This window comes from Eublepharis macularius, chromosome 11 (assembly GCF_028583425.1).
Source record: "Eublepharis macularius isolate TG4126 chromosome 11, MPM_Emac_v1.0, whole genome shotgun sequence".
NCBI lineage: Eukaryota > Metazoa > Chordata > Lepidosauria > Squamata > Eublepharidae > Eublepharis > Eublepharis macularius.
The window spans coordinates 11,204,696-11,231,885 of NC_072800.1; the positions used below are offsets into that span (position 1 = coordinate 11,204,696).

The window sequence follows — 27,190 nt, forward strand, 5'->3', positions numbered from 1 at the left end:
TCTGTTCGCTGAGGCGAGGAGCGCGCGGGATTCGAGCGGAGCGGAGCGGAGGTGGCGGCGCCGGCCGGGGTGAGCCGGAGAGGAGCGCTCGGGCCGGGGCCAGGCCGCCTTCCTCTCCTCAGCGGGCGGGCTGGGCCTCCTTTTGCGCCGCTTTCCCTCCCCAAGAGTCCAGGGGGAGGGTTGCCATCCTCCAGGTGGGGCCTGGAGATCTCCCGGAGTCACAACTGACCCCCGCCCCCCGGGAGACAGATCCAGGTGGGCAGCCGTGTCTGTCTGTGTGGCTGCAGCCGTAGAAAAGAGCGGGAGCCCAGCAGCACCTAGAAGACGAACACAACGTGAGGAAGGGCGCGGCCGGGTCTGAAGAAGCGCGCTGTGTAACTCAGGAAAGCTCCGACCCTCTCCCCATCGTGCTTCGTCTTCTAGGTGCTGCTGGGCTCTTGCTCTTTTCTGCTGCAGCTGCCCTCCAGGCCACAGAGATCAGAAAACGGCTGCTTTGGAGAGTTGACTCTATGCCGCTCCTTATTTTTTTTTTTAAAAAAAACACATTTTAAAGATTTTCACAGACTTACCTGCCCTGATCATTGCAGTTTGTAAAAATGTATTGCTAGCTAAGGAAGAGGCGACTCGTTTTTCTCTAACATGACCTGACTTTTCTTTTTACACTCTGTAGCGCCCCCTTTGATCTTTTCGCTGCTGGACATCAATGGCCCCATTTTTTTTTGCAGAAAAAATCTAAAAAAAATTTTAATAATAAAAATAATAGTGGTAACATTTGGCTCTATGCAGGGCTTTTTTTCTGGGAAAAGAGGTGGTGGAACTCAGTGGGTTGCCCTCAGAGAAAATGGTCACATGGCTGGTGGCCCCGCCCCCTGATCTCCAGACAGAGGGGAGTTTAGATTGCCCTCCGCGCTGCTCAGCCGCTCCTCTGTCTGGAGATCAGGGGGCGGGGCCACCAGCCATGTGACCATTTTCAAGCGGTTCCGGAACTCCGTTCCACCGTGTTCCTGCTGAAAAAAGCCCTGGCTCTGTGCCATTATGCCCCACTGAGGTCCATCTCCTCCGCAAACCCTATCCTCTCCGGGCTCCATACCCAGCATCTCTAGGAATTTCCCACCCTGGCCTTGGCAACCCCAGGTGGTCTATATCATGCATGGCTCCTCTGCTTTCTCTCCACAGCAACCCTGGGGGTGAGACTGAGTGAGAGCCGTGGTGCTGGTGGTGGTTTGGACACAGCTGCTTTGGCTCTCAGGAAATCCAAGAAAAAGAAACAAAATCCAATGCCGTGCCTTTTATTGAGTCCGAACCAAATAGCACAAAGCGCCCTGTGAGCTTTCGAGTTCTTCAAAAAGATGTTACAGTTTTTTTAAAAGAGGAAAGCAATTTTTCCAGGTCTGGATTTTAAGTGCCGCCCTGTCAGGCCAGCCTCTGATTCTGGGTGCTAGCGCAAGGTTACACATTCATTTTCATGGTATGTGGGGATTGGAACTCTAGTCCTGCATAGAAAGAGGCTTTGTGTGAAGGGTAAACTGGATAGCACCGCTGCAGGGGATGGCTTCTGTACTTCTGAATGCTTCTTTGTGTGAAAAAACAAAACCATTCCTGGAAATGGAAAGGTAGTGCAGCAGGGAGAAGGTGTCAAGTGCTGGCTTTCTTTTTACAGGGAGTTAATCACATGAGGAAACATTCCAAAATGCAGCCCTCCATCTCTAGGCTGGCGTGCCTTTTTGTCCTTTCTATCATCGCAGCAGTTTACCTCTTAGTTCTCCTCCGCTGGTAAATCAGACCCCTGTTGTAGATACAAGTTCTCATTGATCCCTTGTTTTCTCCTGTGGCCAAAAAATGCCTTCTAGGATGACCATCTGCAGGCATGACAGGCCTTTTACCGTTTTACATTTCTGTATAGGTGTGAGCAGGGCTTTTTTTCAGTGGGAACGTGGTGGAACGGAGTTCCGGCACCTCTTGAAAATGGTCACATGGCCGGTGGCCCCGCCCCCTGATCTCCAGACAGAGGGGAGTTCAGATTGCCCTCCGCGCCGCATGGCGCGGAGGGCAATCTCAACTCCCCTCTGTCTGGAGATCAGGGGGCGGGGCCACCGGCCATGTGACCATTTTCTCCGAGTGCAACCCACTGAGTTCCACCACCTCTTTTCCCAGAAAAAAAAGCCCTGGGAGTGAGTGATTTTGACTCATTCCTCTGAGAGGAAAAAAAAAATAAAATGAGGCTTGCACTTGGGCAGAGAGAACACCAGTGTGTGTGTCAGTCAGAGAACTAGATAAGAAGGAACTGGAGAAATATTTCCTGGGAGGGGGGCAGAAAAGCAGGAATGGGCTGGAATCGAAGCACCTTGGGGTTCCTCTCCAACCCATAAGCTTCCGTAGGCCTTTTGCTATTACTTAACAATAAGCAAAAATTGTTTCTAATGGGTGTACAAAGATTTGCTGAAATACTTTTGTTTTCCAGTATGTTACAAGTGAAGTGGATTTCTATAGGGGATATAGCCAATAGCCATATGTTTAAAACAATGTAAGACAATAATATTTAGGGGTCTTCTGCATGTACGAAAAGCATTTCTTTTTCAGTAACTTTTACAATGAATTAAGTTTTGCACACTTACGATATTTTCTTTCTCTGGTGATTTGTAGTCTTGCAGTTTTTCATTCGTTTTCCAGGATTTATTTATGTTTAATCTCGTCTTTATCATCTCCTTCCACCAAGGACCTCAGGGTGGCAAAGAAGCGATTTATCTGCACCACAACCTTGAAAAGTAGTCTGGACCAAACTGAGAAGATATACCCAAAGCCCTCCAGTAAGTTTAGTCACTTTCCAGAAGATAAACCCAGGGTTTCAACGGTATGAGTCCAGTTCAGTGACCACACTTATTTGGGTTTCCAGCTCTTGCATCTCCCCCCTCCTCCTTTGTTTTGGCTCCATTAGTATTGGTTTGCTTCACTCTACTCAAAGACCCAGAAAAAGTTTCTGAATCTATGCAGGGAGCTGCCACCACAGAAAATGCCCTGCCTCTAATCACCACCTGTCCCTCCTCTGAAGGTGGCGGCACAGAGAGCTGAGCTTGCGAGGCAGATCTTAACTGGCAGGCTGGATAGGCTGGGAGAAGATGGTCCTGTTCATCCTACTCAAAGACCCAGGGAAAGTTTCTCATAGAGCTTCATCTGTATTTGCATGCTTGGCAATAACACCTACCTAAAAATCCCATTTGAACGTGGTAGAGAATGAGGCTAGCTGGCACTGAATGGAAGAGAACAGATCTTGAACATCTTGGTTAGATGGAAAAGCTTTTGTTGAGGATCAGCTCCTTACTCCTGGGAAGATCTGTATTCCTGTTTTCCTAAGTCCTACAGTTTTTCTTTCCTACAGTTGTCCTCATATACCACTTACTTTCATCTTCAGGAGGTAGTGGAAGTCTGAACCCGTGACTTCCACAGTAGATGGTCTTAGCTGGTGCCACACTGGTCCACAGGGTGTCTTGATAGGCCTAATTGCTCCTGGCCCTTTTTGACATGGAGCCCTGTGAATTCAGACAGTACAGGGGCTTGGTCAGCAAGGGGTAGGCAGGTCATGCTGGGCACAGTGAGTGTTGCTATGGCAGCCTTTTGCTGCATTGTGACACCCCTGTAGAGGTGGGGGCTGGTGCTGAAAATGAGGGATGTCTGTAGTGGGGGGGATGTGCCTTTGGCTGCATGCTTGAGTGAAGGCAGAAGTTGGTGGTTGAGCTCTCCTTCTAAGGGTTGGTAAGAACCCTCCATCTTATCTTGAGTTATCTAAAATTGTTCTCTTGGTGGCCTTTAAGAGACGCCTTCTGTTTGATGTTGTTGTTTTAGAACTACACAAAGTTATGCACTTTTGCTAAGCTTGCCCTCCGTAGCCTTGTATTACAATATGGATCCCTGTACCTCTCAGACTGCAAAGCTGAACATAGATACTTAGAGTAGCATGTCAATTTCTGATTGCCAATAAGTGAAGTCTTTTCACTGGTATTTTACACTCCGGATTGGTTCTCGCTTGGGCAGTCATTTGATAACTGGTTTTGTACATTTGGACGTATAGACTGACAAATGTAACATTTTTACAGCTGCAGCATCCTTTCCCTGAAATGAATATAGGAAGGATACGTAATAAGAATTGATTTAGGATGTGACTTGCGGGGCAGGAATGACTTGCGGGGCTGGAGTGGGCATGATTGAGGTTTATAGCATCGTGAATGGCTATAGCACAGATTTATTCCCTCCTTCCGTAACATTTGGGACACCTACTCAATTGATTAACAGTAGGTTCAAGAAAAGGAAATACAACTTTTCACAGTGGACAATTAACTTAAACATTATGTAGTTGTTGGTGTCACTGTTGTTTAGGATAGCTTTTAAAAAGGATTAAACATATTTGGGGAGGTAAAGTATTTCCAAAGGTTTTAACCTTGGCAGCTAAATGGAATGAATGAGAATACATGGCTCTGAATACCAGGTGTTGGGGATAAAATGGGAGGTGGCTCTCCCTCTGGGCCCTGCTTCTGAGCTTCTAGTCCATCAACCATGTGGGTCGTGGTTGATGGAAAACGGACCTCGACAAAACCATGGTCATATCAATTAATATTTTCACTTTTAATGAGGTGAGATTTCTGCTAATAGGATCTAGGTGAAGACCAACACATTTGTGGGACTTCCTTTAACCTAGTTAACTCTTTCTAGAATTCTGAACACTCTTTAAGGTCATTCATAATCTGAATTTGTTAGACATCATGGTTGCCCTCCATTCTCATTGGGAAATAAGGGCTTAATTTTGAATGGGACACTTTGAATGGGAGACTTTCCCATCATTCTTTGGAGGCAGGAAGTGGCAATCCTTTGGCTCCTCCTCCTCGCCTTACGGTTGTTGTTCCTTCTTTTCCTGCCTCCATTAAGAGAGCAAGGAAGTCCAAGAGTTCTGCTTCATTTTCTTTTGACTTTATATTTCCTTCTGTTGTAGTTCTGCTGTTGCAGTCCTTCATTTTCATTGTTTGTGTCTTTTTTAAAAAAAACACCAAGATTTCACTGTTTTCCATCACCTGTCTCCCTTGATCCTCCCCTGCCTATCCCGTTTGGCATTACCTTAGAGGATGGCCAGTCAGCTCACCACCAGGGATAGCAGCAGCACAAACAGTTTGGGGTTTGGCCCAATTTCTCAGCAAGGTGCAGGGCAGAAGAGATGCGGCTGCAATGTGGCAGCCATGAAAGACGTGGCCACGAGCGGCTGGAGCCCTTCTGACTTGGACAGCCGTTTTAAGACAGCCGTAGTGGGAAATCCCCATTCCTAGTCCGCTGGGCATAAGAGTGTGGGACACTTTGAGGTGATATTAGACAACTCCTCCTCCACAGGTAAGCCAGGACAATTCTTTCTCCCCTGCAAGAGTCAGAGGAAGAAATTTCTAAGTGTCAAATGCTGGCTGAGGTGCTTTGTTGGTAAGGAGTCCTCCCACATTGATCAACATTGTGAAACTTCACAGTTATTCTATCATTATATCTGTATACATTGCCATGTCTTTAACCTTCGGATATGCTTGTGATAAGCATGCAAAAATGAAGCCAGAAGTGCAAATGACTAATAAAACATACAGTGCCCACAATTCTGAAAGGCAAGACATTTCAAGACATTTTAGAGACATAACCACTACATCCCCTTTGTCTTTTTAAATTAGGCTTTTATAGTATGGACGAAGCAGCAGGTGACTTAAAACAGGCTCTTCCAAATGACTGTGAGTTCCTGCAGATACAGGTAGAAGTTCATCAAAAATCAAACAGGTTGGAGTAATACTTTAAATATCTTTGTTGCAGAAAGTGTCTCAATGTAATGATGCCTGGGACTGGAAGGGGGCAAATCTGTTTGTCCCGAAGGTGCTCGGTGGGGTTCTCTTCAGGTGCTGCTGAGATTGTTTTACCTGGAGATGCCCAGTGGCTGATGGCGACATTTTCACCCATGTTTCTTTGATAATGCAGACATTTGTTTCTGTCTGTAAAGTGGGCGTCATTTACTAGGTTAAGTCATGTGGATCTGATGTTCTTTAAGTAAGTTTGTTCTTTTGTGCTTCAGGTGTGGGGCAGCTCCTTCAGTCCCTTTAAGTTCACAAACAGGCAGGGCTCATTTTGAGGGGGAACGCACAGGAACGCAGTTCCAGTAGTTCTCCATAGAGGTCACATGTCAGATGGTCCTGCCCTCCTGACTCTCGGCCATTTGGGGCCCGTTTCAGCCTGGATTGGGGCCTCTGACGGGTGGTGGATCACTCTCCTGCTCAGCAGTGGCCTGATCCTGACCATTTTGGGCCCCTTTTCGGCCATTTTCAGCTCCTTTTTGCCATTTTGGGTCCAATTTCAGTCCTGAATGGCCAGGATTGGGTCCAAAACAGCCAGGATAGGTGATGTCAGGGGGTGTGTCATATGCAGATCAGTTATGCTAATGACACACTTCCAGTGATGTCAAGAGGTATGGCATATGCTGATGAGTTATGCTGATGAGTTCCTCCAGCTCTTTTTCTACTAAATGACCCCTGCAAACAGGGTTTTGTGGGTTACCTTTTGGGTATACTTCTGGTGCGGAGATAGGGTGACAGTGGGTACTTAATGACCTTAATGGTTATGGTTGGCTAATCATTTTTTTCCATCTTAATTAGCACTGCAAAGAGAGAAGATATTAAGGAGAGTATCCTAAAATTGCTAAATAGGCATAACATTATCTTTGGTGATTATAAGTGGACTGAGTTTGATGATTGCTTCCTGACAAATAACGTGCAATCTGTTGCAATTGTGGATACAGAGCTAAAAGTAAAAGAAAGACAGGTATTTAATTATTTCATATCTCAATCAAATATAAAAAACTCTTTTCTGGAAAAAATGCTAGCTATTAAACAAAAGTACCGTTTTGCATGCTTGATGTTTATCAAGGTGGTGGTCTGTTTTTCCAAAATGGTGGTTGCTTTGATTGTGATCTATAGCTTCCATCCAGGGTTCCTTCAGTCTGTTCCCCCTTTCCCAGATGTTACAGGTGAGGCGCTGCATGCACGTTCCTAGCATTCACGCTGCCTTACTCATCATACTGAAAATGCAGAGAAGATTCCAAGACTCTATTAACAATGCATTTACAGCTTAGGCATGGTATAGAAATGCAGCAAAATGAGTCAATGGAAGTCTAAAGTGAACTGTACCACTGCAGACTGCTCTCATCTTGGAATGTTTTCATAAATCAAAAATTCTTTGCAAACAGAAAGTGAGCACAAGATAGAAATTTTGCCTGGGCATTTCTTTTTTCTTTTTTTTACTGGGAGGGAGTAATTCATGCAGGAGAACTTGATGCAGTATCTGTTGTCCAATACCTCAAGGTCCCACCGTCTCTTTCTGCGGCTTTTGCAGACCAGTCCTCATTTGCTATAGCTATTGACAAGTTTGGTTTGACTGTGATTTTTTTTTCCAGAATTCACTTTAGAAAATTATATAATCTGAATCGGACCTTGATTTTTGTCTTCACCTTGAGTGCAAAACATCTGTATTACTACTACTACTACTACTACTACTACTACTACTACTACTACTACTACTACTACTACTATTATTATTATTAATTTACACCGTTTATACCGTGCCTTTCTCCTCAGTGGGGACCCAGGGTCGCTTATGTCATTCACTTCTCCATTTTCTCCTCACAACAGCCCTGTGAGGTAGCTTAGGCTGAGTGTGTGGTGATGGGCTCCAAGGTCACCAGCCATGGAAGTGTAGGAGTCGAACCTAGGTCTTCCAGATCCTGGTCCAGCACTTTATGATCGCTACACCACACTGGCTCACTTTTGATATTCTATAACCCCCCTGATTGTTTGCCCGAGGCTAACTTTGTTTTTCATTTCCTTTGCAGCCGATTAACTTGAGCGAGTGTCATCTTTGCATTCATATTTTTCATCTTAATGAGGAAGGCCCCAGTACTGAAAACCTGGAAGAAGAGAATGAGAATATCATTGCGGCTAATCACTGGGTGTTACCTACAGGTACTTCTCTTTGTGTGCAACTTTTAAGATGGTCTTCAAGAGTTCAGCATATGATAGGTTCAGCATCTGGAAGTGGAAGTATTGTTAGAATTATATGGACATGAGCTGTGCTGGAATCAAGCAAGATATGAAAAGTGAAACTGCTGAGTTCTGAAATAAACGTATGCTGCGTTCTGAAGTGGGGAAAATATCCTTGCGCTGCCAGCGGAATGCATTCTTACAGATGGGGATTCTACAGGATTTTGCGTTGTACTGTAAGGGGATCATCTAATTAAAATTAATAATAACAACATTTGATTTATATACCACCCTTCAGGACAACTTAATGTCCACTCAGAGCGGTTTACAAAGTATGTTATTATTATCCCCACAACAATAATACCCCTGTGAGGTGGGTGGGGCTGAGAGAGCTAGAAGCTGTGACTGACCCAAGGCCACCTAGCTGGCTTCAAGCGGAGGAGTGGGGAATCGAACCCAGTTCTCCAGATTAGAGTCCCACACTCTTAACCACTACACCAAACTGGCTCTCAGGCGCTTTAAGTCCTACCTGGAGCTGAGAGCTAGTATTAAATAGTGGTTAGAGTCCTGGACTAGGATCCGGGAGACCCAGTTTTGGATACCTACTCTGCAGTAGAAGCTTGGGTGAACCTGAACCAGTCACACACATCCTACCTCATAGGGTTGTTGTAAGGATAAAATAGTGCAGAAAATAATGTAAGCTGCTTAGGGTCCTTATTGGGGAGGAAAGAGGTATAAATGAAGTAAATAAATAATAAATTTATTTGGTTGAATTTGATGGGACTTAAGAAGCTTTAGCCTATCGCAGACTCATGTCCTATGAATGTTTTTAGGGGGCGGGGGGACATGTCGAGAAAGAAAGGAAAGCACTGCAGCCACTTATGCTTCTGTTTCTTTAGGATACTTGTGTGCCGTGGGACTTCTGGCTTTCTTTTCCTCTGCCCTAGCCTGGAAAAAAACACTTCAGGGGGCTTGCCTGTGTGTAAACTTGATGTGTAAAGATTTGAATTCTTCATATTTTCTTAACTGAGTGAATAGCTGTACGCTCCAGTCTTATCGTGAAACTGTCAAAAATGTGTCCAATAGGGCTGGCTTATGTGGATGTATGTAGTATATGTTTGTTAAGCTAACTGAAAAACCAATGTACTTATTCAAACAGTGAGAGATCACTGATCTGAAATAAAATATTTTCATTTTTATAGCTAGGTCTTTAATCTAATGGTTATGTTTTGCAGCTGAATTCCATGGTCTTTGGGAGAGCCTTATTTATGATGATGAAGTAAAATCAGATGTAGGTTGCAAGTACTTATTTATTTATTTTTATTTAAGCATTTTTCTCCAAAAAGAACCCAAAGTGGCTTACAGCAAGTAAAATACATAAATAACCAGAGCAGAACAACAAACAGAGTCAAAAAGGAGAGAACAGGTACCTCTCAGGTTGGTCCTGGAATCATGGGCTGGTTTGGCTGAAAACAGGCTGCAGGCCATAGACTACGTGCCCTTTGGCTCTTGCCCTTCAGCTTACATCCACGGGCTCACTCCTGTAGCCACACCCAAGCTGTATAAAATAGCTGAGACAGGAAGGGGAAAAGCAATTCTCAGCACAGATGTTACACAGCTGGCAACGGTGTTCCTCCTTCCTGTGAAAACGTTCAGCTCTCGGTGTAATAACATCTGCTCATTTTAAATCTGCAGGGTGACCTGGTTTGCACTGATCAGGGGTTACAGAGGGTTGCAGTCTCCCCTGCTCCATTGCTGCTTTCTGGTTTGGAGGGTTGTGCCTTATCAAAGGCCCTTGTTGTAGCTGTTCTTGTAGCAGAGAAGGAAGGAGCCTCCTGGAAGGCATTTAGTTTTAAAGAGCAGTCACCGCTAGGGAGAGGAAGCAGAGCTGAGGCTGGCGTCTCTTCCTCTGTGGTTTTGGTGGGGAAGAGGAGCTTGCAGGAAGGGGGAAGGTTGCATTCCTTCCTGGCCCAACTCCACCCCTTGCATGGGGCCCCTCCAGCACCCATATGTTTTGCTTGAGGAGGATGGCCGGACCGATTCATTGGGGGAAATCACGTAGGGAAGGGTTTAAATCCTCTCCCCCAGTATTATGGCCCAAACTCATTTTGGGATATATCTACAGATTTGTTTTAAATAATTTTTAAAGTTGTTGGGAAAGCCGATCATGGGTCTCTGATCCATGATACCAGTCTCATGGGTCATGAGACTGGTATCATTGCACGAAACCTTGCTGGAAGGGTCTTCAAGCATAGGGTTGAGACCCAGGTTGGTCTTTAAGGTGCCACTGGACTCAAATCCTGCTGTTCCATTGCAGATCCACACTGCTTCCTACCTGAAACACAGGCTTGTCCTCCGATGAAAGAGCTGTAGCTTTGGGTTTCCTGCATTGAGGCAAGGGTTGTAGTGGATGGCCTGCGACCCCTTCCGACTCTGGGGCTCTAACTGTGGTTCTAGAGAAGACCGCTTAGGTGTGCACGCTTGGAGGAGAGTCCTGCTGAATTCAGTGGTACTTAGTTTTGATTAAGCGTGTATAAACTTGGGCTGCATGTTAAAAAAAAAATGGAAGTCTTTTTTTAAAGAAGAGTTTTTAATAAAAGATTATTCCAAGTTAATTAAAAAAATCCCAAAAAAGACAAAGTCAAAAAAGATAAAGAAAAGAAAAAAGACGATAAGAATTAGGAATAAATACCAATTTTCTCTGTGAAAAGATTTATACATACTACAAATTATAACCTCACTTCAAATTTACCTTTACCATCAATAATCGATTATATCTTAACCCCAAATTAGCCTAAGTGGCTAGATCTTCCTTCCCTTTAAAACATATATCTTTAGCTCTTAATCTTCAAGTGAAGAAACCATCAGTTCATTTTTCTCTGTTTCCTGTAAAAAGCCAGCAAAGGGGCATCCAGGTATCAATATATTTATCCAGTGACTTTTCCCTAATGAAAGACGTAAGTTTAGCCAATGGAAGTCTTGTGTGGACCAAGCAAATGTACCCTTCAGTCTTTAGACTGTGAGGTAAGCTTCACAGAGTGACTAGTGAGAGATTCTGGCCATTGATCTCTGGCCAGCGGTACTAGAAGGCTCAGCCAGTATTCCTTACAAGATTCATGACTCGTCCATATTAGTCCAAGATGCTTTGGCCCCAGCCCCAATATTCTTCAGTATTTAGAACTTCCACCGTATTATATAGTGACATTGTAAATATTCAGTTATTTGCCCATTTGTATCAAGATGAGTAGCTGTGCTAGTCTGTCTTTAGAGGTAGAAAAGAGCCAGAGTCCAGTAGCACCTATAAGACTAACAGAATTTGTAGTATGTTACGTGCTTTCATGAGCCACAGCTCACGTCTTCAGATACAGCTAGAATGTGAGTCCATCTGTCTTTATATCTTGGATAGTAATTGCAGAAGCAGAATAGCCAATGAATGACAATGGCAGGCGTGATTGAATAAGGCGGGGTATGCAGAGGGGTGGTGGGTGTAGAGATGTGAGACCGGAAAGCAGATTGCAACTGATAAGGAAGCTCAAGACACTGTATCCACCTGGACTGAATCGAGACAAAGGCTTCCTGTCTCATTACTGATGTCATGCACATACCACTTACTCTGCTTGAAACTTCTGTATCGAGAAGCCAATTAGACCATGGAGTCTTAATTGTTTGTTCCTTTCTCTGTCCAATTAGTTACTAGATTATGTGACCACAACATTACTGTTCTCAGACAGAAACGTCGACAGCAACTTGATATCGTGGAACAGAGTTGTCCTATTGCATGGTAAAATATGTATCTTTTAACTAAATAGTACTTGGTTAGAAGGCTTTTGGGAATCGACTAGCACTGAAGCCCTGTGTAATTATGATCTTACTTAGCAGTGTGTTCAAAGTGCTTCATATACATTAATTCATTTATCTTTACAACAACCCCATTACCTTAGTATTATCTTCATAATGGGGGAAGCGGGTGAGTGGGCGGGCTGAGAGATTATGGTTTAGTAATTAGAGCATCATACTAGCATCTGGATTTATCCTCATTCACCCCTTAAGGTTGTTGGATGACCTTGGGGCAACCTACCCTACACCGAAGGGTGATTGTGAGCATAAAAGGAGGAAGGGAGGACCGTGTGTGTTTCTCTGAGCTTGGAGGAAGAGCAGGGTAAAAATGTGCAAGACAGGTTTGGTGGGTCAGTTAGTGAGCTCGTGCTGGAGCAGAGATCTGAAGTGGAAATTATCCAAATCCCCCTATTAGCCAGTTCAGCTCTTTCTGTGGCTGACTTACGTTCTGTGACTGGACAGCATTAAGAATGCCGTTGCAGAGTGGTAGCAAGTGTATGTGGAAGGCAGCCCAGCGGTGGTCATATCAAATTTAAGGAAAGAAAACCTCAAAAGACGTTAGTCTAGCTTAGCTGAGCACCAGGCACACGTTGCACTCACATTGTTGGAATGGCAGCTCCGCAGCTCTTTCGGTCTAGGGAAAGCAGCTTCAGAATGGAAGATCTGGAGGAGGCCCAGGTGTACGGGCACAACTTTGTTCCTCCCGGTTACTCCTCCGTGTCAAAGGATTTTCCTCTTCAGAAAGGACAACTGAGCAACTTTGGCACATTTGTGTGCAGCATTTAGTTCACCTATGAATAATTTCAATACTAGCTTTCTTTTTACAACTAGTTATTAGCAATTGGTTGCTGTGTACAATTGTCTCAAAAGTAAATATTTCATGGCTGGTTTTGTGACGTAGGATGGAAGCAGACACTTTCAGCCACTTCAGGCCTTGTGTGGTGTTGTGAAAGACTGGATCCCGGCTTTTTAGAAGGAAAAGTGTGTTGTGATGTAATTGGAATATTTTAAGAATTAATACATTCTGTGATTTCATTGCAGGCCCTCCAGGCACTGGTAAAACTTCCCTGTGTAAAGCACTGGCTCAGAAGCTGTCCATTAGACTTTCACATAGGTAATTCAGATTAATATTTTAATGTTAAAACAGTATGACTTTCAACCACTAGCATTTTGTTTTCCAAGGATATAAAAGGCTCTTTTTCATTTAAATAAAGCTTGCACAGAATTTCCCGATGGGTTGCCTCTGGGACACCTTCCTTGCCGTGCTTAGCTTTATAGACTCTTGGGCTGAAGAATTAAAAGTAGTAATATACTAAGAGATTAGGTGCAGAGTAAGTAAGTGTTGGCGCTGGCTCATAAAAGCTTGTGCCACAAGGATTTTTAACTCTTCACCTTTGAAATGACAAAGATACAGAACCTCTTTTGTTTAATAACTATGGCTTGCTCTGTGTGTGTTTCTCTCCGGGTGCTTATGTGGCAGTTCTCTGCTGTGGAAAGATTCAGAGTCCCCTTAAAACATAGGGACGAAGCATTTATTTTATACGTCCAATCGAATAGAATTCTGGGGGACTTGAAAGCTTGCACAGTGTTTTCTGTCTCAGGACTGGTGTACAAGCCCTTCCCTTCACTCCAGATACGTAAGGGCTTTAGCTAAGATTCAGTGATACTGGGGAGAGACAACATGCTCAGAAATACTCTGATTACGTTAGAAGGTTATATTATATTAGCAACAAAGCCCGTTATGGAAAAAATACAATGGGCTCTAGAAAGGGGAGGGTGGGTTGGCGGGCATTGCCTCCTCCTCCATGTCAGATTCTGGCCGGGTGAAGGGGTGGGTGGGCGGGCATTGCCTTACGCTCTGCTCATAATCCTGGCTGGTGAAGGCAGGGGGCAGGCTTTGCCACCTGCTCTGCTTCTGATCCCGGCCGGGTGAAGGAGAGGTGGGCATTGCCATCTGCTCCACGCCTGATCCCGGCCGGGTGAAAGGGGGCGAGCATTGCCTCCTCTTCTGTGCCTGATCCTGGCTGGGAAAAGGTGTGGGCGGGCCTTGCCACCTGCTGTCCTCCTGATCCCAGCCAGGTGAAAGGGGAGCAGACATTGCCTCCTCCGCACATGATTCTGGCCGGGTGAAAGGGGGGGCGGGCATTGCCGCCTGTTCTGTGCCTGATCCTGGCTGGGTGAAGGGGGGTGGGCATTGTGACCTGCTCCAACTCTGATTCCAGCAGGTTGAGGGGGGCTGGGCATTGCCATCTGCTCTGCTCCTTATCCTGGCTGGGTGAAGGGGAGTGAGTATTGCCTTCTGCTTTGCACCTGATCTCAGCCGAGTGAAGGGGGACGGGCATTGCCACCTGTTCTGCTTCTGATCCCAGCTGGGTGAAGGCAGTGGGGGGGGCATTGCCACCTTCTCTGCTCCTGAACCCGGTTGGTGAAGGTGGAGGGTGGGCATTGCCACCTGCTCCATCCTGATCCCAGCTCGGAGAAGTCGGGGGTGGGGGCTTCGCCACCTCTTTGCTTCCTGATCCTGGCCTGGGCTTCCCTCTGTGGCAGTGCCCTCTGGTGGTGCACCAGAGTAGGAAATGAGTCGTCTGGAACATGCTTACTCTTTTATATAGTAGGATGTGATTGTTTGGGATGGTGTGCAGAGCATACAGTAGCCATGTGGCTCTTCTGGGTGGTGGGAATTGCGCACGTGGCTCCCCACGACCCATAGAGTGAGTACTGCTGGCCTGTTGCAAGAGCGAGCAAGCACAGCAGGGAACTGACTTTACAGTGCCTGGAGAGAAATGTACACAGAGCAAAGGAGTTGGGTCCAAGACAAATACTTGAGTGCAAGTTGGTAAAACTGGAGGGGGGGATTGGGGCTACAAATCAGTAAAGTACTTTTCAGCCGCTTCATTTTTAATGGGATTCAAATGCATATTTCTATAGGAGAGTTGAGAAAATAGGATTGGAAGTGCTTGTGGCTGGATTGTGCCTTGTAAATATAAGTCTTAGAAAGCTCAGTATTTAAGATCATCTGAACAGAGACCATCAGGCAACAGCCGACATCAGGATGATGCTGTCTTGGACGTTGTGGGCACTAATAATGCAGAAATCAGTAGTAATAACAGTTCCTTGTTTTAACTGAGTTGACTTTAATTTGGCATTCTAGGTACAGCTACGGACAGCTGATCGAGATAAACAGCCATAGCCTCTTCTCTAAGTGGTTCTCTGAGGTACGCCTCTGCATCTCTTTCTTGTGATGTGATAATGTTGTTCCATGCCACTGTGATGAAGTGCTCTAGATCTGTCTGATTGCTAAGATCTTTATTCTGACTGAAACAAATGTAATGCTGGGAGATGTGTGAAGAAGAAAGCAGTAGCAGCTGTGTAGGCCCCAGTTCTGCTTGGGGCTGTGGTACTGAGGGAGGGAGGGACTTTAACCCTTCCGTCCTGTACAGTTTCACACCATGGAGCCAGTCTGAATCGCCGCCAGGCAGAACTGTCTGAATGGAACCCTGCTGCTGTTATCCTGGAAAGTAATAGACAGGTACCCTCCCTTTAGCAGTCCTTTGCCTTCCAGGGCTGATAAGAGTCTGGGTGTGTTTGTGTATCTGCACAGTCATATAGGGAACAGATTAAAGACTAACTGCTGCAGCCTTAACATGCTTAGAACTTCAGTGCAGATTAAATAAGATTCTCCAGTGAAATCTTGCACTTTAGACCAGACCAGAAATTACTCTGTAGTTATTCAAAGAATACTACAGAAAGTACTACTAACAAGCTTGTAGTATACAAAGAAAACTAACATTTCTTATTAATCCCTTAATCAACATCTGTTCTGCTGAAAGATACTGTAACAGTGCAATCCTAAACAGAGTTACTCCAGTCTAAACCCATTGAAATCAATGCTTAGGATTGCACTTTGCGAAGTAGGCATGTTCCCAGGCGCCATGCAACCTCTGTCTTCCCTCGAAGGGGTATGGTTCGTTGAGGCTGTGTACATGTAGCAGCATACAGGTAGAAAAAACAGGTAACTGAAGAGACAGGTAGTGCCTCCGCTTTGCATGCAGAATGCCCCAGGTCCAGTCCCTAGCATTTCCAGTCAAGGTAGTAGGTGATGTGAAAGAGCTCCACCTGAGGCCCTTTAGAGCAGCTGCACGTCGGAGTAGGAAATACTAACCTCAAAGGACAATGATCTGATTTAGTCTCGGGCAGCTTCATGTGTGTTTCATTACTCAGTAAGCCTGCTCACAAAATGTATGAGAATCACACAGTGTTCTGGAAGGTTTAATTGTATATGGCCAAAGGCCATCACAATACAAAGTTAAAAACAGTAAAAATAGAAATCTTATCTTACAGGCATAAAATACAGTTATTAAAATAATAAAAATAGAATACAATTAAAATGGGACCTTAATAAATACCAGACAGTTATGGGAAAATTAGGTTTCTAAGGAAACAATCTTGGCCCTAATCTTTTTTGCAGCTAAGGCAAACAGGGATACTCTGCTAGTGACAAAAGAATCAGTATCAGATAACAAAAAAACTAATTTGTCAATATCAGAGGTAAAGTTACGGCCCACTAATAAGTTGGCAAGAAATTTAGCTCTAACCTCTGCATACATGGGACAAAATAAGGTGTAATGTAGAAGATCCTCAGGAACTGAGGCACTGCATATGCAGAGACGGAGAGCGAATCATAAAATGTATTCCCTTGTTAGCTGCAATAATGTTACTATAGGGACTGTAGATTTGGATACCAGTAGGAGATGAATAAAGTGGGTCATCTAAGAGACAAACTACACGAAACGCCCAACAGGTGTTGGGGTCCCGCAAGTTTACCTGGGAAGTGTAGTCATGTCCCGACCCTGAGCTGGAGGAAAACCTGAGCGGAGTGGAGTTTTGCAAAAGTATCTCTTGCAAAAAACCCCCACACTGCTCGGGTTTTCCTTTGGGAGCTTTGGGGGGTTATGTCAGAGCAGCAGCAGCAGGACCAGAAGGATAGGAGGGAAAGAGTCAGCAAGGGGAGCCCAAAGCTGGCAGGTGACTAGCAACCACAGAAAGGGCTGCTGAGGCTGCTGCCACCACCGTAGCTGCTAGACTCAACCATCCCTTCTCTCAGAGCTCCAAGATTTGGGGGGGGGGGCTCAAGTCTCTGTTCCCCCTCTGTGAGAAGAGATGGTTGAGTCTAACAGCTTCAGTGGCATCCTCAGCAGCTCCTGCTGCTGCTGCTGCTAGCTGCCCGTTATCTTTAGGCTTGGTTGTCTTTGGGCTCCCCTCGCTGACTCTTTCCCTCCCATCCTTCTGGCTCTGCTGCTGCTCTGGCTAGAACAGAGGCTCTTAAAGAGAGAGCAAGCAAAATACAGGAGAAAAAACACAGGCTCTCTAAGTCAGCAATACAGCCACTCTTATCTCAATTCAATATAATAAACAACAGTACACAATTACGAAGTGTGATAAATAAATTGATTACATCATCACCATTATTGATTACATCACATCCATTATACATTGTCATTCATCTGGATTGAAAATAAACAGACCACAACACATAACCTCAAATGAACTGTTTGGCTCAGAGTGATTAAAGACAGGTCATATAAGCTTCAATTCTCAACTGCTTTCAATTAGCAACTGTGTGAAATTGAGGGTTGTAATTGCAGTTGTCTTCCAGCTCTCTCCAAGCCACAGAAAAGATGAGATAAATGTCCCTTCGGCTCGACAACCAGCTAGCTCGCAGGATTGTTTCGCATGAACACATGTGCCTCAGCTTTCTCAAGAGCACAGGGCTAAAACAATAACCAAAGTGACATTAAATTGTAACTCCTTCTGTTTGTTACAACTCACAATAGCTTTTAAGAGCTTACTTACAACTCACAATAGCTTGTAAGAGCTCGGGAGGAAAACCTGAGCGGAGTGGATTTTTGCAAGAGACACTTGCAAAAATCTGCTCCGCTCAGGTTTTCCTCTAGGAGCTCGGAGGCAGGGCACAACTATACTTCCCATGTAAACTTGCAAGAACACGAGACGTGTCGGGCATCTCATGTAGTTTAGCTCTAATTCCCATCTAAAATCAGACACGGAGTAGTGTAATTAGAACAAAGCTGCATTGATCTTCCTTGTTCCAAAATCAGGTTGAGATAGCACTCACCTGCACAAATCCAATGAAGGTACCTTGTCACAGATGTAGCTGGCAGGAAGAAGATTCCCTCTGCCTTGGGATCCTATGCCCCCCCCAGCTGTTCCAGGTGTTCCAAGGGGGACTACCTCATAATATGAGAACGCAAGTTCTGAAGTTCTGTGTAGCAATTCTGTCCTTGCTGCCAGCATAGCAATTATACAAAACAAAAGGCACTCCTGGTTAAAGTCTAACCAACCCCACAAAGGGAAACCCTTACCAGGAGGAACACAAGAGATACATACAAACAGTATGTTTATAGTGGCAGAGTATTAAAGTCGCAGAATCTAAAAGTACTAAGCACAACACTTATAATACAATTTTATAATATGCAAATTCCTGCCAGTGATTATTTTTTCACAGAACCCGGACCAGTTAATGGAGAGACGGTTAAGAGGACGGGTATTATTAACAGGGACTGGCAATACTATTGGCCATTGTTATTGGGTATTGTTAACAGGCACTGTGGAAGGAAGCAGCGCCGTCTCCGGGTTCTGTGAATCTTGTGTATATTATGCGGTCATTTCCACAGTGGACGACATCCACGCCCCTGAGGAAGTCCTTTGGGACGAAATCTGCATCATCTAATAGCGGGCCCCAGTTTGGGCTTGGAGAGTAATGAACATCATCCGCTGTTCGTTTGAAAACCTGCAAAAAAAGAAATGAAATACATGAGACATTTTGAAATAATATTATGAACAAAGACTTACCTGTTGGATTTCTTTTCCCCGGATTTATTGTTGTGACATCTTTATATGATTTAGGGGTATAGTGCTTCATATGAGCTGTTGTATGAATTGTTGTTATTGAAAACACATACTGTACACTGGCAGGAATTTGCATATTATAACATTGTATTATAAGTGTTGCATTTAGCACTTTTAGATTTTGTGACTTTAATACTCTGCCTCTATAGACATACTGTTTGTATATATCTCTTGTGTTCCTCCTGGTAAGGGGTTCCCTTTGTGGGGTTGCTTAGTGTAGCGATTACGGCTGCTGTAAGCGACTGTACTTGATCACCTCAAGGTAATTGTTACTTGCCAGCGGAGGCCAGGTAAGTGGTAACTGGTGCGCTGATCAACCCGAGAGAGGAGGAGAGCATGCGTCACTTCCCATTTTGTTTTCTAGAGTGGCAAACTTGTTACCAAAATGTTCCAGAAGATTCACGAGTTCATTGATGACAGAGATGCCCTTGTATTTGTGCTGATCGATGAGGTATTGACAGCAGTATCCTTTTACATTAAAAACTGACGGCAATACAAAATGCTGGTGTGGTGTCTGGAAATAATGTGGCTTCATCTCTCTGTCCTGCGCTCAGTATTTCTGACTGCCAGGAAGATCACCAGGTTACTTTAGTATAGTTTTTAAAACCTACGTGCATTTTCCAACTGTCATTCTGCGGTTTTTGATGGGAAAGGGGGTAGAAGGCAAATTAGGGTGTGGAGAAGCCTCAAAACATAACTGTTTGACAGAGATGCTCTCTGAGTATAAAATGGAGTAGGTGCAGGGCTTTTTTTCTGGGAAAAGAGGTGGTGGAACTCAGTGGGTTGCCGTTGGAGAAAATGGTCACATGGCTGGTGGCCCCGCCCCCTGATCTCCAGACAGAGGGGAGTTGAGATTGCCCTACGCGCCGCTTGGCGGCGCGTAGGGCAATCTCAACTCCCCTCTGTCTGGAGATCAGGGGGCGGGGCCACCAGCCATGTGACCATTTTCAAGAGGTTCCGGAACTCCGTTCCCCTGCGTTCCCCCTGAAAAAAAAGCCCTGAGTAGGTGTGCATACATTAGCAGTGTAATCCTAAACAGAGTTACTCCAGTCTAAGCCCATTGATTTCAGCGGGCTTAGACTGGAGTAATTCTGCTTAGGAATGCACAGTAAATACAGTCTTGTCCTACAGTTCTGGTTCTTCATGAAGCTGGCAGAACTCTTTTTTGTTTGCTTTTGGTAGGTGGAAAGTCTCACAGCCGCCCGTAACTCTTGTCAGGCCGGCACGGAGCCTTCCGATGCCATCCGTGTTGTCAATGCAGTCTTGACACAAATTGATCAGATCAAAAGGTAATGTCCTCTTATAAAAAGAGTAGAAATTGGGAAGAGACTGTTGGAGGAGACAAAATATTCTTCTTGTACCTTTACAAAAAAACTGCATGAAAATAGCAGGTTGGAAAACCAGTAGAATTACAGAGCAGATATGAGGGGTGAGAGAATAATTTATTTTAGAATAAGTTTCATGATATTAAGTTGTATGTTTTATATACTTTAATCTGGATTTTACTCTGATAATTAATTAACAAAGTGTGAGGTTTTTATATAGAAATATTAAAAACGGACTAGTTTTACTGAGAAAAATGTAGAATCTTGTCCACCAGTACATTCAGATAATTCCTGCAATGAGTTCTTCCTATGAAACGGGATCATGAGGACTTTGGGCATCCTCCGATAAGAATCTGGGTACACTCAAGAATGTTTTGAAAATATTAGCTGGATCTGGGTGGGCAACTTGTGTCGGCAGGCAGGCACTGTGCATTCCTAGGATAGTTTTGTGCAGTCCAGGTGTCCTTTCGTAATCTAAATCCTCAGCTTTTACTTTTGAAAAATAAAGGCTTTGGATCCCACAGTACATTTTTGCTAATGGAAGGAGGGTGATTTTCACTGTTCCCCCCCCCCCAACACACACACACCCCTTCCAGATCCCTGGCTAGCTGCTCGTGCTGTTTCCAAGGGACTTTGCTCTCTCTCGGGGTATATTTTGGACTGCACAGGGAAGGGGGACAAAGCAAAGAAATCGTTGGGCTTCTGCTAGTATAGATTGCTACAGAATTGAATATGTCATGGAGGGGGGCTGAATCAGATATGGTCTTGATGCCAAACAATCCACACCTGCAAAGACTTCATACTAAAATTAGACTGTTGAATGACTCAGATGTTAAGGAATCCTGTTGGCGTTAAGCATATGAAATTACTGTTGTGGCTTGTGTTTTTTAAAAGGTTTCCTAATGTAGTTATCTTGACCACTTCAAATATCACGGATAAAATTGATATGGCTTTTGTAGATAGAGCTGATATTAAGCAATACATTGGACCACCTCCCACTGCAGCAATATTCAAAATCTACCTTTCCTGCTTGGAAGAACTGATGAAGGTAAAACATTGTAAGAGTTAATTCCAAATTCTGTGCATTAAATCCTTAGAGGCAGGGCTGTAAGCTGTCAGTTTCTATGGATTTAAATTCTTAAGGAATGACTAGCATCCTGAACAACGTTCATATAAACTCATTTGTGCAGGTTTTGTGTGTGTTTTGATTGGGCCAGGAGGCAGGGTAAAAATCTATCATCTCTTTCTTCTCTGATCAATGTATATGGGTTGTATTTAATCCTCCCCATCTGCAATTCACACAAGTTTGTTGATTGCGTTCAGAGACAAAAGGTGTGTCTGCCTCTTTGTGCAAGGCAACAAAAATGACAAAAAATATTTTGTGAATTTTAAGAGCATAAAAACAACACCGCTGGACATGGCCCTTTGGGCATCAGTTTTAGCATTTCGCTACCAACGGTGGCTGCCCAGGTGCCATTGGGGAAGCACACAAGCGAGGTAGGGCGGTATCTGCCTCCCCCCCCCCCCACATCTCTTGTCCCAGCATCTGGTACTCGGGCAGAAGCCAGCACGGGTGTCACTCTGGATCAGGGCGATGCAGGTTTGATTCCCCACTCTGCCGGGGAAGCGCACTGGGTAACCTTCGGCCAGTCATGCACTCTCAGCCTGGCCTACCCCACAGGGTGGTTGAGAGGTTAAAATAGAAAAAATGTTGTGAATCACTTTAGGTCCCCCGTGGGGTGGAAAGCAAGTTATAAAAGAAGTAAATAATTTTTTTAAAAAATCTGGAAGAGATAATCCATTTAACTACCATGAAAACCTTTAATATACCAATTCTCATTAGCCTGTCCCATCCTTTAAAAAAAATAGCCATTTGAAAAATGGTGGCTGTCAAATGGTGGCATCTCATGGCAGCGAATTCCATAAACTCATTAAGCACTGCATGAAGAAGTATCACTTTTTGCCTGTCCTGAATCTGCTGCTGCTCAGCTTCACTTTTAAATCTTTGGTTCTAGTGTTAAACAGAGGTTTATAAAATTATGAATAATGTGAAGAGAATTTTTCTCTCTCAAATAGGGCACAACAGTACCTGCCTTTTCCCCCTGCCACCCACATCCTCCAGAACATTTCTTGCCCACAGCAAAAAGTTAATTCAGTTTTTCTTCCCCTAACTGGAGCACGGGGGGCTTTAGAACAGCCTCGGAGGTATCACCTTTGGGAGGCATCTTCAGGGAGGGCCTAGTTGACCACAGCTGTCTCTATCAGAGGGAGGATTCTTGGCTTGGAAATGCCCAGTAATTTACATCTGGCTGCCCATCCATGGCAGTCATTTTGTGGTAGTTCCCACAACGTTCTCAGGATTCCACAAGTGTCCACAGACTCAACAAGATTTGGGACCCTTGCTTTCTGAACTAAAAAGCTTCAAACGTTTTATGCGCTGTGCAACAAATTTCTGAAAACATTGTGAAAGATAGACAAACAATAGGGGCTGAGTGTCAGGAAATAGGAAGTCCCCTAAGATTTGACAGTTGGAAGCTATGCGTTTGAACTGGTTAGCGTAGGTGAAGGACCATGTAGGGATCAGAGGGACTGGGAGAAAGAGTGTTACAGAAATACAGCAGGGGGTTGTGTTGAGTTGTAACAGTTCAATCCAGCATGGAACACAGTATTAAAGGTTTTTATTTTCTTGGCACGTACCAACTGAAATCCCATAGCTCCATGTTTCCTGTAAATGTTTTCCTCAGTTGGTGTTATTTCAAATCAGCTTCATTCTTGTTTACCTTTAAAAGACCCTTTTTATCTGTGAAGTTACTTCATAGCTCGGTTATCAGCCACATCCAAGTCGAACTTCTGTCCTAGAACCAGGGCTTTTTTTCAGCAGGAACACGGTGGAACGGAGTTCCGGAACCTCTTGAAAATGGTCACATGGCTGGTGGCCCCGCTCAGCAGCACAGAGGTCAATCTAAACTCCCCTCTGTCTGGAGATCAGGGGGCGGGGCCACCAGCCATGTGACCATTTTCTCCGAGGACAACCCACTGAGTTCCACCACCTCTTTTCCCAGAAAAAAAGCCCTCCCTAGAACATTATTCCCACTGGGATACCTGGTGTGATGGAGAAGTCCCGGGGGGTGGTGTCTGGTGAGTGACCTACATGTCCCAGGAACCATCACTCAATGACTTCCTTTTAGAGAAGTAAAGATAATCACAGCTAAGGCAAGATACGATATATGTAATCAGGCTTTTCTTCCTAATCATTTCCCTGTGGTTATCTTCCCCTACGCTGCAAGACTCAAAATTAAAAAGGTTTCTTTTTAAATTAACACGTCACATTGAATCATTGTCATGCATAATCTACTGAGCTGGAGCAGCACTTCAGTTTGGTCAGTACTCTGAACCGCTCCCAAAATATGCTACACAAATAGTTGAGGACTATTTGTTTGACACTCAAAGATTGTTCCGCGGCATTAGACAGCAGCAGCAATGAAAATTGCACAGGTCAAACAAGGCCTAAGACTGGAGGAGGAAAAAAAGGAGGGAAATCTCATTGCTAAGTACTGAGTTTCATTCAGTGTGGCTTATACATTGGAAAGAGCCCCTTACCCAATTCAGCAGTCAGAACGCAAGGAATAAGCATATTTCTATGGAGCTGCTTCTGGAGTTTCAGCGTAGCTGCAGCTTTTTACTGTTTTACAAATGAGATCTTTTTTGCTCCCCATAGTGTCAAATAATATATCCTCGGCAGCAATTGCTGACACTTCGCGAGTTAGAGGTGATTGGTTATGTAGAAAACGATGTATCGAAACTCAGTCTCATTTTGAAAGAAATTGCAAGGTAGGAGTCCTGGAATTCATTGATCTATCCCTTTCTTTACTTTCTGTCTCCTGAAACAAAATTCACGTGTTTCAAGAATCCATACCAAACCTAAAAATTCTCCTGTATTAAGTGTTGATGTATCTATAATTAATAACCTCAATTAGTCTGAGTGTTACGACCCTTTCCTTCTCTTGGGTAGATGTGGTCTTTAAGCCTTTTATTCTTGCCCCCTCTTGGTAGGTTGCTGCCACTAGGAAGTAAATTCCAGAATAACTTAAATGTCTCTTTTTAGTAACATGGCCAAGGGTCAGGCTCCTTCTTGGTACTATGTGGCCATGAGGGAAGGAATGGGATATAGGAATGGCAGATACTCTGGGATATGAAAAAAAAACAAAGTAAACTTTTATTTTTATAAGAAGCGTATTGGTTTCATATTATTTCTTAAGCTTGATGGTTTCAAAAGAGTAGTTCTCCATTCTTAAAGTTACTTTACTTAAACCCAGTCACAGCGATCTTCTCTCAGGCTTCACACACAGTTTGCCTGCTTTTGATGTTAATTTCTCTCCCAGTTACCAGTAAGACCTTTTCTCAGGCGCGCACACAGCTGGCCTGCTTTCCCCTGACTGAATGTTCTTTCACAAACACACAGTTCAGGCTCCCACACAGGCTGTATTTCTCTCTCAGACACCATAAGCAAGCTCAGGCTGCACACAGCTTGCCTGCTTTCTCCTGACTCAATATTTATCTCAGAAATGCATAGACACCCTCAGGCTGCACCCAGCCAGCCTCTCTTGCCCTGACTGACTCTTTTCCCCTCCACTCTCAGTAACTAAAACCTGCCTTCGCTCCGCCCACCCTCTCAGTCATCAGCCAATCATCTCCCTCCCTCATTCCTCTCTTTCACCCCCACTCTTCACCTATACCACACCAAGCATTTAAAGACACACACACGCATTTCCTTAAAATCATTACACTGAGGTTTTTGAGAGCTCTGCTGTTGGAAGCCCTACAATTTCTTATCCCCAATTTAAGGAGGGTTTTTTTTAACTTGAGAAAAAAGTAATTTATTCTAGCATTCTTTTATTCTAGTTAAAACTGGAGTTTCTTCCTAGGGGAGATGTCTTTACATTCAAACCTAGCATGTGAATGGTGGTGGAGAAGGCTAGGCTTAGAGCCTTGCTCCTGAACATCTGATGTGAGCCTTCAGTAACCACTCAAGGCGGTTAATAACTCCAGCTCAAATACAGGCTTGCTACCTTAGCTGCTGTTTCTGAGAACTAGACCTGCCGTCTGAACACCAGAGCTGGATATGGGGTTGGGGTTGTTCTGTTAGAACAGAATATGTCATAGAAATTATCATTGTGGCATACTTTTGCTGTATACAGCCAGCATAGCAGAGTTTATGATTCCTTATATGTTTACATTTGACAGTGATCTCAATATCTTTAAAATATTCTCCTCTAATACAGGAAAAGTGCAGGACTCAGTGGCCGTGTCTTACGGAAACTTCCTTTTCTAGCCCACGCGCTTTACATTCAAGTAAGCCTGTACTCCTTTTGTTTTGGGATCTCTCCTTCTGTTGTTGGAACTAGGCAGTATGTGAGAACCAATGTGGTGGGGTGGTTAGAGCACCAGTATAGGATCTGGGACACCCAAACCGATTCCAGTGCTTGGGGATGGAAGCTTGCTGGCTGACCTTGGGCCAGTCATACCCTCTCAGCCTAACCTACCTCACAGGATTATTGTAAGGATAAAAATAGAGGAGAAGAAAACGATGTAACCCATTTTGGGTCCCCAAGGGACAGAGTATAGATGAAGTGAGTAAATATGAGCCCTTGCTGGTTTCCTTTGGCCTGGCCATTAACTGTGATGTAGCTCCAGGTGACAAGGAGCGTGCCTCCACAAAGGCCATGAACGCACAGCCTTTGTGTGTCTAGCTCAGACTTTTCCTGTGTGTTCAGGTTCTTTCACTTTAATGTAATTGTTTTTCTCAGTGTTTTACTGTTTGGACTGCCTCCATACCTTTACTTTGAAAATACTGATGATGTGGGACCAAGCACTCTTTTCTGGTACAGGAGGGGTACCTGTTTTGATGCTGATTTTCTTTTTCTCTTTCCTTCTAGTCTCCTAATGTTACAATGGCTGCATTCCTTCGGGCTCTGTCACTGGTGGTGGACAAGCAATTTGAAGAAAGAGCCAAGCTTTCAGACTGCGTTTGACGTTTCCTCCTCTGTAGCCCCTTCTGTGTCTGTAACACTTTCCATAATTGTATCGTTGGGGCGTTTGTCATTCTGCAGGATCCATGGGACTTCTTAAATAAGGATTGATAAAAACTTTGAGTAAGGACAATTTAGGGAAACTACGCTTTTTTCTCATCCAACAATTAGCCAAATTAACTTAAGCTTCCTTGAGTGATTTTGTATATTGTTGTTTTGTTTAGTTCCTAGCTTGACTCCTATTTTTCACTTTTTTAAATGATCCCTTGGAGAGTTGTATTAAACGTTTTCTACTGTGTACCTTTGATCTTGTATCATTTTGTATCTTTTTTTTTTTGTGGACCAGGTTATTTACAGTCACCTAATTTTTTAAGTTCCTAGATTAAAAAATTGCTGAAACTTGTATGTGGCTGATGATCTCCTTCCCTCTGAGCTTACTAGCAGTCATTCAGCTCTAGTGAATGGTAACAATCATCTGCCGGGGAGCAGGCAAGGAAGCTTCGTCAATCTGAAGAGAGGCACTTCCCTTTCCCCCCACCCCTGCTGTCCGTGTGTCATAGGTGATTACCCGTGCAATCCTGGCAGAAGCCAAGGTGAGTGGCTGCCAGCACAATTGCGGTAGCTCCGGTCTGTTCCCTGTGGAAGCTCCGCAGGGAGAAACAACAAGGTGCGACCTCCAGAAGGCACAGATGGCCTGTCAAGCGCGCCGGAGTCCGTTGCAACCCTGGCAACATCCACCAGTTGTGCAACAGCAGGTGAGGGCATCCCTGTGAGCGGCGCGCACACAAGCACAGCCAATCACCTGCTGCCAATCCAGCCGTTGCCTCAACAATGCCCCTGCACTGAGAAGCTAGCAGACAGGGAGGGGAGGACCAAGCATGGCCGAAACAGCCCCGTCCCCAACCCGTTGGCAATGGCCATCTGTCCGATGGACAGAATGCCCACCCTTTCCCTGGCAAGGGCCTGGCTGGCAGCAACGTGCTGCCCACACACAGCCATCCCTGCTCCAAAACATCAGACTCCCACTAGGTGT

General features: G+C 44.5%; 1 protein-coding gene across 2 annotated transcripts; it reads left to right on the top strand.

Annotated features, from left to right (window-relative positions):
- The first annotated feature begins 24 nt into the window (after nt 1–24).
- TRIP13 (thyroid hormone receptor interactor 13) lies at nt 25–26,455 on the top strand. Of its 2 annotated transcripts, none has more exons than XM_054991706.1 (15): nt 25–69; nt 2,717–2,807; nt 5,691–5,767; nt 6,660–6,825; nt 7,892–8,021; nt 9,275–9,330; nt 11,730–11,820; nt 12,918–12,990; nt 15,028–15,091; nt 19,168–19,254; nt 19,986–20,092; nt 21,023–21,176; nt 23,847–23,959; nt 25,411–25,480; nt 26,065–26,455. In XM_054991706.1, the coding sequence occupies exons 3-15, from the start codon at nt 5,742–5,744 to the stop codon at nt 26,158–26,160; spliced, it is 1,233 nt and encodes a 410-aa protein (XP_054847681.1). In that variant the 5' UTR covers nt 25–69; nt 2,717–2,807; nt 5,691–5,741; the 3' UTR covers nt 26,161–26,455. The 2 variants fall into 2 exon arrangements, with proteins under 2 accessions (XP_054847681.1, XP_054847682.1); XM_054991707.1 differs by having other exon boundaries at nt 31–69; nt 5,691–5,793.
- The last annotated feature ends 735 nt before the right edge of the window (nt 26,456–27,190 follow it).

Excerpts from the sequence above, each read along its gene's own strand:
- TRIP13 (XM_054991707.1), top strand. The coding sequence starts at position 5,702 with ATGGACGAAGCAGCAGGTGACTTAAAACAGGCTCTTCCAAATGACTGT. Across the intron at positions 19,255-19,985 it reads TATTTGTGCTGATCGATGAG|GTGGAAAGTCTCACAGCCGC; the intron begins GTATTGACAGCA and ends TGCTTTTGGTAG. Across the intron at positions 20,093-21,022 it reads CAAATTGATCAGATCAAAAG|GTTTCCTAATGTAGTTATCT; the intron begins GTAATGTCCTCT and ends GTTTTTTAAAAG.